Source organism: Neophocaena asiaeorientalis, unplaced genomic scaffold, assembly GCF_003031525.2.
Source record: "Neophocaena asiaeorientalis asiaeorientalis breed wild unplaced genomic scaffold, Neophocaena_asiaeorientalis_V1.1 scaffold114, whole genome shotgun sequence".
Lineage (NCBI taxonomy): Eukaryota > Metazoa > Chordata > Mammalia > Artiodactyla > Phocoenidae > Neophocaena > Neophocaena asiaeorientalis.
Window position 1 is genome coordinate 7814290 of NW_020173116.1, and position 18217 is coordinate 7832506.

At 52.2% G+C, this 18217-nt stretch overlaps 1 protein-coding gene across 4 annotated transcripts in view; it reads left to right on the forward strand.

The window, feature by feature from the left end:
* Positions 1-18217, forward strand: part of CNNM4 (cyclin and CBS domain divalent metal cation transport mediator 4) — a 37488-nt gene that overhangs the window by 15348 nt on the left and 3923 nt on the right. For all 4 annotated transcript variants that reach the window (XR_003003111.1, XR_003003112.1, XR_003003113.1 and 1 more), the window contains exons 2-5: positions 11663-11806; positions 12080-12214; positions 13227-13396; positions 13659-13755. Coding sequence is in view for 1 of the 4 variants with exons in the window: in XM_024743833.1 (XP_024599601.1) it covers positions 11663-11806; positions 12080-12214; positions 13227-13396; positions 13659-13755 (546 nt within the window). In the remaining 3 variants the exon portion in view is untranslated. The remainder of the gene's footprint in view (positions 1-11662; positions 11807-12079; positions 12215-13226; positions 13397-13658; positions 13756-18217) is intronic.

Here is an 18217-nt window from a genome sequence, read left to right on the forward strand (position 1 = left end):
GGGAGGCCAGATGGCCAGGAGCTGGGATTCCAGGGGGAAAGGCCAGGGGAGCTCCTGAGACCAGAGGATGGGTGGAAAGAGAGAGAAGCAGTTTGCTGGAAGGGTCCAAAGTCAAAAGGAGGCTGGTGGTGCCTTCCTCCGCTCACAGGCATGTCAGCCGGGCCAGCGTCTTCTCTGCACTTTATTTATTTCCACTGTGTAATGTAGCTCTAGTTCTCTGTGTTCCTCCCCACCCTCCGCACCATCCCTGGCAGTGTCCTCCAGGAGAGGTTTCCACATCTCTGAGGACCAAGACACCAGCAGTTGGTCTGAGCTCACTCCTTAGATAACTTAAGAAACTTAAAAAAGAAAACAAAAAACCCTCTCCTTTGACCCAGGTATTCCCCTTCTAGAAATCTATCTTAAGGACATGGAGATAGATCCAAATATATTTATTACGAGGATTTTCATATTGGCAGAAGAAGGGGAAGGGCACAGTTTAAGAGCCCAATGGGGCTTGAGATTATGTACACATGTGTGCAATGAAATATTATCAGGCCATTCAGTTTTTACAAATATTTCTGTGACACGGGCAAATACAAAGAATGCAAAGTATTTAAAAAACGGAGTACAAGGGCTTCCCTGGTGGCACGGTGGTTGAGAATCTGCCTGCCAATGCAGGGGACACAGGTTCGAGCCTTGGTCTGGGAAGATCCCACATGCCGCGGAGCAACTAGGTCCGTGAGCCACAACTACTGAGCCTGCGCGTCTGGAGCCTGTGCTCCGCAACAAGAGAGGCCACGACTGTGAGAGGCCCGCGCACCGTGATGAAGAGTGGCCCCCGCTTGCCACAAGTAGAGAAAGCCCTCACACAGAAACGAAGACCCAACACAGCCAAAAATAAAAATAAATAAATTAAAAGAAGGCTCAACATTAAAAAAACAAAAAAAAAAAAAACGGAGTATAAAACTATTTACATTATGATCCAATTTGTGGAGAAAATATATAATATTTTATCTATGTATGTTAATTTTAAAAGACCAAAGAAAACAAGCAGTTACCAGTACTTATCTTTGGAAGGTAGGATTAAAAGTGATCTTAATTTCCTTCTTTCTACTTTTGTTACCACAATCAGAAAAAAAAAACATGTAAAAATTAGTTAGATGTAAAAAAAAAAATTACAAGAAAATTGGGGAAGTTAGAGCGCTGACTGTTGATGGTCTTAAGGAATTATATGTTTGGGTGTGATGATACTATTGTGGTTTTGTTTTTTTAAAGGGTCCTTAACTTTTAGAGATACTCACCAAAATGCTTGGGTAAAAGTTACAGATGTTTACAGATAAGATCTGGGATTTCCTTCATAATAAACCAGTGGAGCTGGTGGGGTGAAAGAGGAAACAGGATTGGCCAGAGGAGTTGTTAATTGTTTAAGGTAGGTGAAGGGTGTAATGATATTATTTCCTCTCCTTTTGTATAGGCTTTTATTTTCCATCATAAAAGGTTAAAAATTAAAGACTACTAGTTAACTGAAAAATCAAAGCCATGAAGACCTGTCCTGAGAATTAGAGAACAGTCTTAGGGTTCCCCCACATCCATTTGTCAACAGCTTGACCCCTGGGGCGCTTGGGTTAAAAGAAGGCTATTTGGAGAAGTCCCATTTCTGAATCCCAGCTTGCTCACCTCCTCACAGTGCTATTCTGGGCAGGACCTCTCTGAGCTGGGGTTTCCTCCTGTGAAGAGTGGGGTTGGTCGTAGGAGATGCTCTGATGGGGGGAGGGGAAGGGTGGGACAGCACCCTGCCCTCCTCCCCCAAAAGTGCTCGCCCTGACTGCTCAGTGCCTGGGGGGAAGTAGACCCTGAGGGGGGACACCCAAGCATCTACGGTGCAAAGGGACAGCGAAGGTGTGGCCACCTTTTCAAGGCTGTTCTAAACAGAGTTCTTTAAACTTTTTTGATTGTGGACCCTATTAGGAAAAAAATTTTTTTTAATTTGTATCTCCATTCATTCAAAAATTATATACATATACTGTTTTTCTAATACATATATTATAGAACAAAGAAAAACAATTTTAAAGAAGTAAAAATGGAATAACCATTATTTAAAAATGTCTTGCTAATAGTTACCACTTCCTATTATCTCTAGCACACACTTTATATACTTTCTCAAGGCACAAAATACCCTTTTGCTGGGATTCATCATTACTGACAGTGGCTGGACGTCTGTGTTTCACATAGTTTTCTTTGTTTTGAATCGTTCTGGCCAGTCACTCAGCCCTGACTCCATCCTTAGTGATTTTACCCCGGTGCTGGTTGAGGCAGCAGGTGGTGAGAAGGGCAGCTCTGGCCTTTGTTGGCATCTGTGCTCTTCATTCTGGGATTTCCTTGCCCAGACAGTTGTTAAGCAACTGTCCATTTTGCGAGCTTTGCTTTGGTCCCGTGTACTCCACGTCGTGTGTAAACCCCTGTCTGCACTGGCTCCCAGTCTGCTGGAGTATGAGTGAATGTGTATGTGCAGGACATCCGGAGCCCCGTGGTCACCTGCGGTGACTGGTGACCAGCTGGCTTGCAGGCCTGGTCCAGGCCCACCCGTGGTCAGTCTGTGTAGAAACAAAAGCTAAAGTTGCTTATTTATCTTGGATTAAAAATAAACAGAAACCGTGTAAGGGATGAGTACCCCCTTGGGAGACCCTGTTCTGAAAGGTCCCGGACGGGCCGTGACTGCGTTGTCGTCTTGCTCGGGGTGGCTCGGCTTGTCGATCTCCTGGTCAGTCTCTAGAACCCCTTTTACCTGCAGACCCCTGTCTGTTTTGGCAAGTGGGCCCCAGTGTCTCCATTTCCATTTCTCTTTTCCATGCAGCTGTCCTCCTATCACTGTCTTTTTTTTTCTGCTTTACTCTGTTTTACCTTTTGTCTTGCCTTACATTTTCATTTACTTCCTTTTAAAAACATAACCCGTTGGGGCTTCCCTGGTGGCGTAGTGGTTAAGAATCCGCCTGCCAACGCAGGGGACACGGGTTCGAGGCCTGGTCCGGGAAGATCCCACATGACGCGGAGCAACTAAACCCGTGTGCCACAACTACTGAGCCTGTGCTCTAGAGCCTGCGAGCCACAACTACTGAGCCCACGCGCCTAGAGCCTGTGCTCCGCAACGGGAGAGGCCACCGCAATGAGAGGCCTGTGCACCGCAGCGAGGAGTGGCCGCCGCTCGCTGCAACTGGAGAGGGCTGGCGCGCAGCAGCGAGGACCCAATGCAGCCAAAAATAAATAAAAATAAAATAAATAAATTTATCAAAACCAAACAAAAACATAACCCGCTATAATGCGGTATTTTCACTGGTGATATTCATTGGCTAGCTGCCTGTCGGGCACCTGCTGTATATTGAGCCTCATCTGGACAAGGAGTCATGAGTCAAGAACCGCCCGGGTGAGTGTAAACCGGGACCCACACTGGGGAGGGCAACTGGGAGTTTTCTATCAAATTTGCCCTTTGACCTGTGACTCCACAACTATCAATGTATCTCACGTGGGTCAGAAATGGTGGACATACAGGGATTATCCTTACAGCATTGTTTGCAGTAGAAAAAAACCTGGCAACAATAATGTGTTCATCAGCAGAAGGGAGAGGGTCAGATCCGCATCCATACTGGTGCCCGCAATCCGAGCTCTCGGGCCGCGGAGTGGGGAGCAGCTCTGCGCTCCAGTGACCTCTCTGAGGGCAACATGTGAGGTGCAGAAAAGTGTACCTTGTATTTTTAATTAAAATAAAAGTAATATATTTATCATAGAAACTTTTAGAAAGGTGGAAAATGATTAAGAAATAAAAGTCAAAGTCACCCTCATCCTACCACCCCAGATGTTTTTGTTGCGTTTTCTTCTAGTGAGTCAGCAATGAACTGTATTGCCTCTCCCCCTCAAAATGACACATCCTTCTTCTCCTTTCTGACTATAAATGTAAAAAGTAAAACATGTTGACTTTAAAATGCATCAAGCAAAAGCAAAAGAAACCAGTATTGCTCTTACTGTCCTGTTTTGTAACTTTCTGCTTTACACAAACAGTGAACCACCGTCTTTTAAAATAAATCTATATCTACATCAGCCTTTTGAGTGGCTGCAGTACTGTGTCATAAACCACACTGGGTGGACCCTCCTGGGCACATCTCGCACATGGCCTGGGCACTTCCTTTGTGTTAAGGTCTTTCCTAGAAGTGAAAGAAACGGAGTCCAAGGTCTTATACATTTTACATCTTGACGCATACTGCCAGGTCATGACGGAAAAATGTCATTGTTCTCTCCAGTACTGCACTCTTTTAGTCACCACAGTCTTATATTTTAATTTATATTAAAATTAAGGACCTCCTCAGTGTTTTTTTTTTAATTAAAAAAACTAAAAAAATTTTTCTCACTGTTCTTTTAAATTGCTTATTGATTAAACAACTTCCACCCGGCCCTCCCAGTCCGGCCGGCCCTCTCTGCCCTGGATGCTCTGCAGTATTCTTTTTGCATGTAACTCTCCCACCCACTTGGAGCTGAGTTGGGAGGGCTGTGCTCTGCCCCTCTGGTTCCTCTATGACCCTGGCCCCTGGCTTCTTGCTGGGATGGGCCACGGCTCTTCCTGCTGGCTGCGGTCCTAATCCTGCCCTGGCCGGTGGAGGGTGGCGGAGGAGGGGGATTCCCAGGAAATCAGGGTGCCCGTTGTCTGCAAGTGCAGGCCCATCGCCCAAGGCTATGTCTTGGGCAATGGGTCTACACTTGGCAGGTGGCTGCCTGGCCAGCTCCTCTCACCATGGGGGGTGCCTGAGAGCTCAGGGCCAGTCTTGGAACCTGGGATGGCAGGAGGTGGGACCTGCCGGGAGGCCAGCCAGGGAGGCCAGAGAGAGAGGCCAGAGAGAGATGCCAAGGACACCATCTTGGGTGGCGGTAATCCCACGTCTGATCTGAGGCCCCTGGATCTTCCCCATGAGAAAAGGCAACTGGAGCTGGCGAGTAGGGCCTCTTGCAGCCCTTGTGGACTTTGAAACCCAGCACCTAGTAATGTGTTTTTCTTATGATCTTTGAGAGACTATAAAGGTTTTTGGAGGGGCGGTGGGGGGGAGGAGGACACAGCTGTTTGCTAAAATGGACATTGTGGGCGGTGGAGGACTGGGCTTTCCAGGGCCCCTGGAGACCTCCCTGTATGTTTCTAGCAGAGTTTGGAGCATCTGCTGTGCACCGGGCGAGGGATGGGGGGCTCATGGAGAGAAGTGAATCACGGTGCAGGCCAGGCTGAGCTGCATCCTGGTCCTGGTCCGCGGGGAGCTGGATGCCAGGCAGCCGATGGCACAGCCCACAGCCTTCCAAGTGCTGGGCAAGGAAGAACTGGGGCGGGGCGGCGCGGGGGCAGTGAGTGCCAACGGGCTGGTGGAAGGGTAAAGAGGTTGTTGAGGGACTCAGGCAGGTCCTCCCTCTGCTTGCCCCCTCTTCCAGGTGGGAGAGGGCAGTGAAAGAGGCCCAGGCTTGCTGTCTGCATCTGCCGATCCCGCGGGGGTTTCTAGAGGCCTCGTGCAGCTTTCTGACCTGGACAAAGGCTGACAAGGGCGGAGAGGGCAAGCTTGCAGCCAGATGTGGCCCAGAGGTGACCTCAGGACAGCAATTTCAAGGTGCCTCCTTCCCTTCCCCACAGCCAGGTTGCCCCTTCCTAGCAGTGCTTGAATTTAGAAGGCTGAGGAAGCCCCAAGCCCTAGCAAAGCAGTGTGAGAGTATTTTTAAGAGTTTCTTTCTTTTCTTATGTGTTTCTTTCTAATTATACCATTGTTATGGAAATTTTAGAATTTCTATTTAGGGAAGTATAAAAAAGAAAACAGAAACCATACTGAAACCCCCATACTGTTAGGTTAAACCATATGAATTGCAATTGTCTTTTTTTCTTTGGTCAAAAATAGTGAAATATCAGCAATTTCATATGGGGCAGCCGAATATAATCATTTTGCTACATTGTCTCAGCCTTCTTTTCTTTGAATAAGGACTGCCTTGGAAAACGTGGGATTCTCAGCTTTTGGAGTAGATGTATCATGTCAATTTTCATGTTTCATTTCTCACCCCACTTCTCCCCCCAAAATCCAATTATCCAGTTGAATGGATACTAATAATCAAATGAGGTAACTCATTAAAATGAAATTCTATGTTAGGTTTAAACTCCATACAATGAGAACCATAAATGTAAGTCCTAAGTTGATCCTCTTATTCTAAATAGTAAATCAGTTAATAGTAATTTCTGAATTACTGTTCAGAAGCTGCTTTTTTTTTTTAAAGTCATCACCTCCCTGTTGCTTTTTTTAAAAAAATATTTATTTATTTACTTGGTTGCACCGGGTCTTAGTTGCAGCTCGCCAGCTCCTTAGTTGTGGCACATGGGCTCCTTAGTTGTGGCATGCAGACTCTTAGTTGTGGCATGCATGTGGGATCTAGTTCCCTGACCAGGGATCGAACCTGGGCCCCCTGCATTGGGAGCATGGAGGTTTTTTTTTGTTTTTTGTTTTGTTTTTTAAGTACGCAGGCCTCTCACTGCTGCGGCCTCTCCCATTGCAGAACACAGTCTCCGGACGTGCAGGCTCAGCGGCCATGGCTCACGGGCCCAGCCGCTCCGCGGCACATGGGATCTTCCCGGACCGGGGCATGAACCCGTGTCCCCTGCATCGGCAGGCGGACTCTTAACCACTGCGCCACCAGGGAAGCCCAAGGGAGCATGGAGTTTAAACCACTGCGCCACCAGGGAAGTCCCTACAGAAACTTCTTGATTACTAAAATTCAGAATAATTCTTTGCCTAGTCTCCGTCCCTCTCCCCCTTCCCCCGTTGGTTATGTTTCTTTTCCTAAGGCACATCCACATGAACTGTGTCATCCATTCCACAAATATTCATTGAACACCTACTGTGTGCTGCTTGCTGTTCTGAGTTTTGGGAACACAGACGACAGCCTCTGATATGATGGAGCTCTCAATCTAGTGGGAGAAGATGGTCCATAAAACGACAAACACAATGAACAAGCATGGTCTATTTTTTTTTAAATTTATTTATTTTTGGCTGCGTTGGGTCTTTGTTGCTGTGCGCGGGCTTTCTCTAGTTGCGGTGAGCGGGGTCTACGCTTCATTGCGGTGCATGGGCTTCTTCTCATTGCAGTGGCTTCTCTTGTTGCAGAGCGCAGGCTCTAGGCACGTGGGCTTCAATAGTTGTGGCTCGCGGGCTCAGTAGTTGTGGCTTGTGGGCTCTAGAGCGCAGGCTCAGTAGTTGTGGCACACGGGCTTAGCTGCTCCGCGGCATGTGGGATTTTCCCGGACCAGGGCTCGAACCTGTGTCCCCTGCATTGGCAGGCGGATTCTTAACCACTCCGCCACCAGGGAATTCCTCTATTGTTTATTGTAGGTGATAAACTAAAGACCAGGGTTGCGGGGCTGGAGGAAGTGTTGCAGTACTCAGTGAGGCCCTCTGGGTAGGCCAAGGTGACATTTGAGCAGTGAAGGAAGACCCGAAGCAGGCTGAGTTGGGCAGGTGTGTGTGGGAGGAGCAGGCCAGGCTGAGGGAGCAGCCTTAGGAGTTTGAGGAAGAGCCAGGAGGCCGAGCGGCACAAGTGTGAGAGAGCAGGGCAGCAGGAGGGCTTTGGGCCCCAGGCCGCTGCGAGGAGTATGCTGTCTACCGTGAGTGAGACAGAGCCACTGGAGGGTTTGGGGCACAGCATGAGGTGACGTTATAACTTCTCCTGTAAGAGGGTCCCCCTTGCTGCTGTGTTGAGAGTAGACTCGGGTCCAGGATGAAGACTTGGGGTCTCACCCTCTGGGTGACAGGAGGTGCACGTGGCTCAGCACGCGGCAGTAGCAGTGGAGGCTCCCAGAGGAGGTTGGATTCTGGGTGTCCGTTGCAGGCAGAGCCGATGGGATCCGCTGAGTGGGTTGGATGTAGAAGGGTAGAGAAACAGGAATCAGGGACTTCCCCGGCGGTCCAGCGGTTAGGACTCCGCGCTTCCACTGCAGGGGCCCCGGGTTTGAACCCTGGTTGGGGAACTAAAATTCCGCATGCCGCACAGCGTGGCCAGAGAAGAAAAGAAATAGAGGTGGCAAAGTTTATTCCCCCAGGGCCTCATCCACTGGATGGATGGAGATTGGGGAGGTCTGGAGGAAGGGCAGGAGCTAGGTTTTGGCCGACTTAAGTTCAGGATGTTATACATCCACGTGGAGCTTAGCTGTCGGCGAGCAGCTGGCTGGATATGTGAGTCTAGAGAGCACAGGAGAGGGCTGGGTTGCTCATACTTATTTGAGACGCCTTGACTTATAGTTTGTATTTAAAGTCCAGAGGCAAGGGACAAGGTGCAAGGACTGAGCCCTGGGACCCTCTCTCATCAAGGAGGAGCAGCAGCCCTGAGGTCAGAGGAACACCAGGAGAGCCGTGTCCTGGAAGCCAAGGAGAGGGAGGATTTCCAGGGGGAGGGAGAGAGTTGGCCCCTTGTCAGAGACTGTGGCCTGGGCAGGTCATCTGAGACTGAGACCCCACCGTTGGAGGTCATTGGTGACCTTGGCAAGAGAGGTTCTCTGACCAGGAGGGGAGATGGTTCTGCTACGACCCAAGAATGGCCCCTCTGGGCAGATAAATTAGAAGGCGGCAGATATGGCCCAGGGTCCTGTGCCCGGGCCAGCAGAGGACGACTGACTGGCCCCCAGCCCAGCACCTTTGCATGCGGCCCAACTGGCCAGCACAGTCAGTGCAGTGTTCCAGGCTCTTAGCCTGCAGAGCAGGGCTGACCGTGGGCGGTGCCCCAGGTTGCCTTACCTACAGGGTACCTGTCTGCAAGGTGCTGCCACTAGAGGGCGCCCACACCCACCAGTGGATTCCAAAAACCAAGGTGCCCCAGAGAGGGGCAGGGAGGGGGCTGAGAGGGGCTCAAGGAATCTGCTCGTTTCATCCACAGGAGGGGCATTTCGGTCCTTCAGAGAAGCCACCCACCTTTCCCTGTGAGGCCCAGTGTGACCCGTGACTGTTTTGTGGGTCAGGACTTGTTCTGAGTCTGGGGGTTAATCAGAGGGTTCAGTGGGGACGGGGACGTTTTCTCAGATTACTGGAGCTGTGTCTTCTCTGCAGGCGCTCTGACTTCTGGGCTGTGAGCAAGGACCTGCGGACTGAGCCACACCCACCCTGTTCTCCGGGGCTCAGTCTGCGGCAGGTTAGGCATGGAGGGTCCTTGCTCACCCCCTCCCACCAGTTTCACTTTGTTCGCTTTAATTTTGTCTTTCCCCCTTCATTTTTTCTCAATTAAAAAAAACCAAAACTGTAGAAGTAGAACATGCCTAGCAAGTAGAACGATATAGAAGGGTATAAAGTAAGGGATAACACGGCCCCTCCCTCAAACTCCAAATATCCCCGAAGGTGGCCATGGTTATCTCCTCCAGACACTAACAGGGTAGTTTACACCTCACCGGCCCTCGCAGGCAGGTGGCAGCACGCACTCTGTCTCGTTATCGCCTCTCCAGGGCTTCCTTCCACAACGTGGTTCATCCGGCCGTGCTGCATTCTCCCCAGAACAGCAGTGGCTCCTGTTAAGGACTGCTGCTCCGTTGCTCTCGAGGTTTGAGGTTGTTAAAAAGAATGTTCTAATGAACCCCTTTGCTTGTTCTGTCTTTCTACGTTTTGAAAATTATATCTGTAGAGTAAGTTCCTACCCGTGGAATTTCCAAGTCCAAGCTTAGGGACCCTGAATTCTGAGACATGCCGCCAACTGGGCCTCCTGAAATGTGTGCCTGTTTACCTGCCCACCCACCAGAGTGCCTGTGGGGGCCTGCGTGTCTCCCCAGCACTGGGCGCTCCCAGGCTTATTAGGGTGTGCCGTCTGGAAGCAGCAAAAGCTCCCTTGCTCTAATTCTGGTTCCCGCCTGATGCCACAGCTTAACTGGCTGCCCCAGGCCCCTCAGAGCATCCTTTCTGTCTCCAGGGAGCGCTCCTACATGGGCAGCACTGACAGGTGAAGAGGCCGGGGGGCCGGACACCGGGGTTCTGGCCCTGACTGCCTGCTGCCTGCTGAGGACCTTGGCCGAGCTCTGGGTCTTGCCGGCTCAGCTCTGGAAGACACTGGAAAGTTTTAATCGAGCCCATGGTTCTTCCTGGCAAAGCGCTGAAAGGTTTTTGATCACGACTGGAAATAAGGATACCACAGTGACCGGCACCTTGTGGAAAAGTTTCACACACAAAAAAACCAACCACACAGGGCTTCCCTAGTGGCGCAGTGGTTAAGAACCTGCCTGCCAATGCAGGGGACACGGGTTCGAGCCCTATTCCAAGAAGATCCCACATGCCGCGGAGCAACTAAGCCCGTGCGCCACAACTACTAAGCCTGCGCTCTAGAGCCCGTGAGCCACAACTACTGAGCCCGCGTGCCACAACTACTGAAGCCCACACACCTAGAGCCCGTGCTCCACAAGAGAAGCCACCGCAATGAGAAGCCCACACACCGCAACGAAGGGTAGCCCCCGCTCACCGCAACTAGAGAAAGCCCGCACACAGCAACAAAGACCCAATGCAACCAAAATAAATAAAAAATAAATTAATTAATTAAAACAAAACAAACAAAAAAAACCAACCACACAAACAAAAAAAGTACTTGCCCCCATGTGGTGTACTCTGCGATTTTTCACTTTATTTTTAAAAATGCTGGTCCCGAGAACTGGCATGTCTCTGTTCTCCCTCAGAGGCCCCCAGGAGTTATGGAGATGCATCCTGGGGCTGGGATTCCCTGAGGCCTTAGAGACCTGGCGAACATCCTCTGCGCACTGTGTGCTAGAGTCAGGGCTGAGGCTGGGTCATGCAGGGGAAGCTGCCTTGACCTTCACAGCTCTCCGGGCCTTCTCCCCTTAGGCTGCTGTAGACCCGTGTCCCCGTGTGTGGGTCACACAGTCCCGTTCAACCCAGAGTGGGGGCCGGGCCCTTTTTGACTGTCACCCTGTCATTGTCACGCACTGGGGCGAGGGGCACGAGAGCAGTGTGGGACCCCAAAGGAGGGCCTGGGAAGCCCTGCCGCCCCACAGAGCTTCTGTGGAGGGTCCTTCCTCCCCACCCTCTGCCTCCTAACTTTCTTTCTTGCCTCCAAGGGTGGCCCTCTAATTACAGTACCTGCCTGGCCTAATTATAGCCTGGGCTAATTTGTTAATGGCTTTGGGTACTGAGAGCCCTTGCCTTGGGCAGGATCATGGCCCCTGGATACATGCAGGGAAGTTTTGCCAGGGAGCACTGGATGAAGGGACGTGAGTGGCCTTTGAGGCCCATGGGGGGCGGCGTGGGCCCCCTGGGGAGCCCCATGTCCAGCTGGTGCACGCAGGGCTCTGACCAATGCTGCCTCTGTCCACGAGCTGTCAGGGTGGGTCTGTCCCCTTCCCAGGGGTCCCAGGAGCCCCTGGTGCGCGGCACCAGGCAGGGCCTTGCCATTTTCATTCTATTTAAACAAATGGTCCTTAATTAAATGCCTTTAAACTGAAAAATACTTTTGGTTTTCCTCTCCATGAAAGCAATGTCTGTTTGCAATAGAAGCTTCAGGAAATGCACAAAAGGGAAGAAATGCCATTCATGACCCCACCCCAGTGACTTAAGACCCCAAATGTGTTAACTTTTGGTGGCGGAGTCTCATGACTGGTCCCTCTGCTCTTGTTTGACTCATTATGTTGTCCCCGCAGGGAAGTCCCACCTGGCCATCGTGCAGAAGGTGAACAACGAGGGTGAAGGTGACCCCTTCTACGAGGTGCTGGGCCTGGTCACCCTGGAGGACGTCATCGAGGAGATCATCAAGTCCGAGATCCTGGACGAGTCTGATATGTACAGTGAGTCCCCTCCCCGCCCTGCCCTGCTCTGCTCTGCTCAGACTCCCACCTGCTGTCCCCAGGTGGGCACGGGAGGCTGGGCACCAACCAGGGCTGCTCGGAGCGCCCGCAGGAGCCGCCTTCCTTCCAGCATTTGTGTCTCAGCGCAGACACTGCTGCTTCTGCTTCTGGTGGAAGAAGGAGCCGCGGGTCTGGGAGTCGGCGGGTGGGTACCAGTCTGTTCCCCAGTCCTCGGGGGATGCTGTTCTCAGTTCCAGATTCCTTCTCTTGCAGCTGACAACCGAAGCCGGAAACGGGTATCTGAGAAGAACAAGCGTGACTTCTCAGCCTTCAAGGATGCTGACAATGAACTCAAGGTGAAAATTTCTCCTCAGCTACTTCTGGCTGCTCATCGCTTCCTGTCCACGGGTAAGAGCATGAGGGGGGGCCTTCGGGTGTCGGTGGGATACAGCCCCGGAGGGAGACGTACTGGGCCTCTGGTTACTCCTCCCCAGGGGACAAAGGCTACAGCAGATGAAGGGCCTGGGGCACGCGCGCCTGCCTCTGGGAGAGGGCGAGGTGTTTTCCTTCCATCCCCACCGAAGATCCCTGCGGTTTGTTTTCCCCGTTAGTGGGTTGCTGCTACAAACTTCCAGGAACCATCCGGCTTTGTTTTGGCTGTTTTGTGCTGGGAGGACCTGAGGTGGGCACCGGGCTCCCCGTTGAGGAGGGAGAAGGAGGCCCTTCCATATGCCCCCTCCCCCTGGGTACAGCCCACAGCCCTGCATGCGCATCCTTTCTGAGTGTCTGGATCCAGCTCCCTTCTCGTCTCTCTGCCTCCCCTCCGCCTGCATCTGCTGGGCCCCTCGGGACCTGACTTCTAGGTCAATGACTTTTCTCTCTTCTCACCCCTGACTCAGAGGTCCCTTGGAGACCCGGGTGATTGATTAGGAGAACGCCCGCCTGCTCTGTCCTCTCCCCTCAGTCTGACTTCCTTCCCAGCCCTCACTTGCTAAAGCTGTGATCCTTCCCTCTCCTGTGCTTTTCCTGCCGGGCTATTGATGACACGGATCCTGACAGTAGTGATAGTCACGTTTATTAGGCACTTCGCATGTGGCAAGCGTGTGTCTAAGTGTCCTACGTCCGTTATCCCATTTCACCAAACAGCGACCCCATGAAGTTTTAAATCCCTATTTTACAGATGAGGAAACTGAGGCACAGGTGAAAGAGTTTGCCTGAGGTCATGTTTTATTAGTGCAGGAGCCACTGTCCAGGCCCAACCAGTGACAGACCTGCATGTACTGAGGCCGGAGCCAAGGTCATGCCCTCCGGGGAGGCAGGGCCAGGCAGTGAGGAGCTGTCCAGCACAGCAGTGACCATGTTCCAGGCACTGCCCCGCCCAGCCTGGCCTCATGTGAAATCATCCTCTCTCCTCCTCCAGAGGTTCCCCAGTTCAGCCCCTCTCTGATATCGGAGAAGATCCTGCTGCGGCTGCTCAAGTACCCAGACGTCATTCAGGAGCTCAAGTTCGATGAGCACAACAAGTACTACGTCCGCCATTACCTGTACACCCGCAACAAGCCGGCTGACTACTTTATCCTCGTCCTGCAGGTGCGCCTGCCCCGCCCTGCCCTCCGTGCCTGAGCTGCCCTCTCACCTGCTTTCCTGCCCTTGAGCCTCTGCTCCCCGTTGCCCGTCCTCCACCCGCAAGGCCACCGTTGAGCCCCTGGGTCTCCAGGGCTCTGGAACTAGCTCCTCCACGGGGCCCACAGCCCTGTTCACTCCTCGCGTCTCCCTCGTGCCTCAGGCTTTTTCTTCCCAGATGTTTTTTCCTTCTCAACTCTGTTTGTAACCCTGACCCGTGTTCTTTCAGGGGAAGGTGGAGGTGGAGGCCGGGAAGGAGAACATGAAGTTTGAGACGGGCGCCTTCTCCTACTACGGGACCATGGCCCTGTCCTCGTCCCCCTCTGGTGAGTCTCTGGGCCATGTCTGGGCCGCCCTCCAGCACTCCTGGAGGGGGAGAGACTCGGACTGGCCCCCCAGAACCTAGGGCCGCCTAGAAGGGTCATAACCCAGGTGGCTCGGGGGAGCGGAGGCCAGCGAGGGCCAGAGCTGCCAGGGCCTCGAGGAAGTGGCCTGGAAGAGCAGTGACTCGCCCCTTGGGACTGGGTTCAGAGAGTGGAGGGAAGAGATGAGGGGATTCTGACGAAAGCCCGGAGGGAGCTGAGAGCGTGTTCTGAGGTGGTGAGACCAGCCCACCAGGAGGTGAGGAAGAGGGGGGACGTGAGTCAGGGAGCCGCAGGAAGTTGACGGCATTTGCTTGCCATACGAAGCAGGAGGCCGTTAGCGGCCCTTGAGCAGGCAGTCCTGTGACAGCGGAGTGGCCCTCCTTAGCCATGACGGTGGGAGGCCAGTTGAGAGAGAGGCAGGTGGAGGGGAGGGAGGCTGCAGGGCCTCACTTGTGAAGACTGGGCCAGGGGAGTCAGGGTGGGGGAAGGGGGCCCATAGCCCCCATGTTTGGAGGCCAGGCCAGGGCCTGTTTTTCGGCCGCGCAGTTTGCAGATGGCTTCGGCTTTTCAGGGGGCCGAGCCACTGCCTTTTGGTTAAGGGGCCGTTCTGATGGAATAAAGGGACCTGGGGGCAAAGAAAGGACTGGGCAGCCTCTGAGAAGGGCCACTGGCCACCCCGGCGCCCTCTGCTTCTCTGGTTCTGGGTGGCTCCGGCTCCCCTTGCTGGAAGGGGTTGCCCTGCAGACAAGGCCCAAGTCTCGCCCGGCTCAGCTTCTCGCCAGTTGTGTGACCCCTCCGGCCCCAGGTTGCTGCGGGCTGGACAGTGAAAGTCTGCTTTGGTGCCGGGGACAGGCACATGGTGACGGGGCTGCTGCAGCTCCTGGGGAGCCTCCATGCTGTGCCTGTTACTGTCCTTTGACAAAGAGGACCCCCATGTGGGGGGCTGGGCACCCGTGCATACTGACACAGCTCAGCTCCTGCACCAGCGTGAACAGGCTCCTGGGGGAGGGGAGTGGGAAACAAGGCTGCAGAGCTGGGTCTTGGAACAGGTGGCCCCTGCCCAGGTGCCTTAGGCCTGGGGAGGACTTCTCTGCCCCTCCTGAGAGCACCTCTTGCGGTCCAGCTTGGGGAAATCTTGTGCAGCAGGGCACACAGTCACGGGACGTCCCTCCAAGCACCCTTTCTCTGCAGCCATGCCTCAGAGCCTGGTTAGGGTCCTGGGCTCTGTCTTTTGATGTGGAGGCCCCAGGTTCCCACTTGCAGTGGCTGGAAGGGAGGGGAGATGACTTCCGGGGGCTCTGGGCACACTCCACCAGCTTCTGCCCTTCTCTGATCAGGGCTCTGGTCAGCTCTGAGCACCCTCTCCGTCAGGGCCGGGTCCCCTTTACTGTTGTGCCCCCTCTCTGCTCGAGGGAACCTGGCCCCCAGCAAGTCTGCTTCTCCATCCTGTTCCTATGGCTCCACGTCCACCCCACCCATCACTGACCTTTTCCTCTTTTGCTCCAGTGTCTTCCACCCTGGTCAGGTGTCCGCCTGGCAAGCGGAACTCACTGCTCTCCCGGCTCTCAGGTAACATGGCATGGCTGGAGAATTTGCACTGCCACCTGCCGCCTGAGCCCTCACACTGCAGCCGCATTAACCGCTCCCAGCAGGTACTGGGGGCCCCGCCCCCCGCCCAGCACCTGTGCCATCCCACCTGTTCACACCTGTGGGCCAGCCTGACCAGTGCTAGCTGTGCTTGGCCTGGGGCCCAATTACTATGTGCCTTTGCCCAGGTCCTGGAAGGGTTTCCCCAGAGGTCCTTCAGTCTTTGAGAAGAGACACAAACGCCTGCAGGTGACAGGCTGGGAGTGGAGGGTGGCTCCCGGCCAGACCAAGGGAGCCCAGCTGCTCAGGGCCACTCACAGGCCTGAGCAGGATGACTTGTCACCCCATCAGCTTTCTCTAAAAAACTTTCCAGCTTTCCTCACAGGCTTTGGTTTTCATTCTTTGGCTGCCGGTTCCACCTGCCAGGGGGAGGCAGCAGCTGGGTGGTTAGAAGTGTGGCCGCAGTCATACTGCCCTGGTTGAATGGGGTCTGGGTAGACACCAGCTAAATGATTCTGGGAGCTGACTTACCTTTTCTAAGTCCTGGTTTCCTCCTGTGAAATGGGAGCAATACATGTGCCCACTTCTTAGAATTGTTGGCAGCAGTGAGAGAATTGATATAAAATGTTTAGTTAGAGCTCAGTTACTGTTTGTTTTTTCTCTGTTACAACCAAAACGTGACATTCCAATCAGAAAGTGTTTAGGAAAATTCCAAAAGCCACAGAAGCATGCTGTTTCTGGCCTTTGATATGTCACACTCCCGAGCCTTGTCCCAGGGTTGGTGGGAACTGTGTCGGCCTCAGAATCACTCAGTTCGAGGGATTCCTATCCCATGTATACTGCGGCGGCAGAGGTCCTGATGTCAGGATTCTGGCCTGGGCTGCTGAGCCCGGAGGAGAAGAGCATTACGCGTGTCTTTGAGCTCCGGTCTCAGTGCATAACTTAGAGAAGGTCCCTGGGTCCCAGCAGTGCTAAAAACCTATCACTTCAGTCAACTGTTTCCCCTATTATGTTTGTACAGCTGGGGTTTTTTCCATCTTAAATGTACAAAAACACACTTTTTAAAATTGACCCTCTTTAAAAAAAAAAAAAAGGTGATTTAGAAGTCACTTGTCCCGTTCAAACACAGCCAACTTTTGGCAGTGATGGGAAGTACAAAGCCATTAATGGTCTTTGAGCAGGGGGCTGTCTGATGAGAACAGAATGGGCCATGTCAGCCCTCACTGGCCAACCCCTCAGCCTCACTCTCCTCTTCTGCTCTTGCTTCTGTCTCATAGATGGCCGGGAGTTGATGCACACATGGTTTGAATCCTGATGTCTTTACCTAATATGGGAACCGAGACACTTTTCCATAAGCTTTCTAGTTAGAGCTACACAGAGTTTCACCAAGCAGGTGTGCCTTCGTTTGGTTTTTTTCCCCCTTATGCATATTCATGGAGGTCTATATTCTAAGTATAACAGCATGATGTAAACCTCTTTACGGAAAAACTTCTTCTGTGTTTAAGATTATGTCCTTAGAATAGTCTTCCAGAAATGGACTTACCAAGGCAAACCCCCTGTTTTTTTGTTTTGTTTTGTTTTAATCATAAAAGTAGCATAGCTTATTTAGAAAATTGGGAAGGTGGAAAAAAATCTTAAGAAAATTAAGAAGCATCATAATTTCATTATTCAGAAACAAACACTTCGTATTTTGTTAGATTTCTAGACCTCTGTTTTTAATAGGCCATGTGACTAATTTATGTTGGTTTAAATTCAGTTCCTGTTCCTGGAGTGTTAATAAGATTAATTAAAAGCATTCTATCATCCAAATAATTAATGTCAAATATTAAGCAATATCCCTAGTGTTTCTGGTCTTTGCTAGAACTTAATCAGAGGTGTTGCTTAAGTTAGAATGAGTGATACGTGCACATGGTCCTCTAGCGGTTGTATACCACCTAAGCATAGACTATCCAGACTGTAGTTTCCTGGTTTTATGAATGAAACTCAAACGTAGAGTATTACTCATTTCAGTCGCACTGGGTTCAGCCACCCAGATTCAATGGTTGCTCTTTTCACTGGTCTGTTTGTTAGAATAGCTGACTCAGTAGTTAGTAACTTACTAGTTAACTAAGCAAATCAGCTTAGTCCACGTCCTGTTCGTTTAAAACAAGCCAGTATGCTTCCACAATTAACTTCTTGGTGCATTTCATTGTTTTCTGAGTGTTCCCCAAAATACGAGCTAATGATGTACAATAATGTGTGTGCCCTTCCTTTTCCAAAATAAGGAGCTGGTTCCTTCCTCGTTGGAGGTTGAGCCATTCCCCTTGCCTGGTTTCACTCGACCGAATGGAGGCCTGTGCTTCCCCTAGTGGCGGGAAGAGGCGCTGCCACCGCTACCCCAGGCTCTGCCTCGTGGGAGGGGGACTGAGACCCAGCCCCCAGACACCCCAGAGTGGGAAGCCTGGAGCTCTGGGGCCTCTAGGTTCCTCTGAGAGGAACCTGCTGCACCCCACCCCCCTGCCAGACTGGCTGGACTCAGCAGACACAGGGCAGGACTGTTCCACACACAACAGGTTACGTGCCGAGCACACTTTTGAGCTCTCACGAGCATTTTGAAATGTGAGCAGGGTGTCATGTTGGGGGGTGTATGACGTGTGGTGAGAGAATGCAAACTGTAGGTTCTTCCTCTGCATATAATTTAAAAGTATGCAGTTTGGGCTTCCCTGGTGGCGCAGTGGTTGAGAGTCCGCCTGCCGACGCAGGGGACACGGGTTCGTGCCCAGTCTGGGAAGATCCCACATGCCGCGGAGCGGCTGGGCCCGTGAGCCATGGCCGCTGAGCCTGCGCGTCCAGAGCC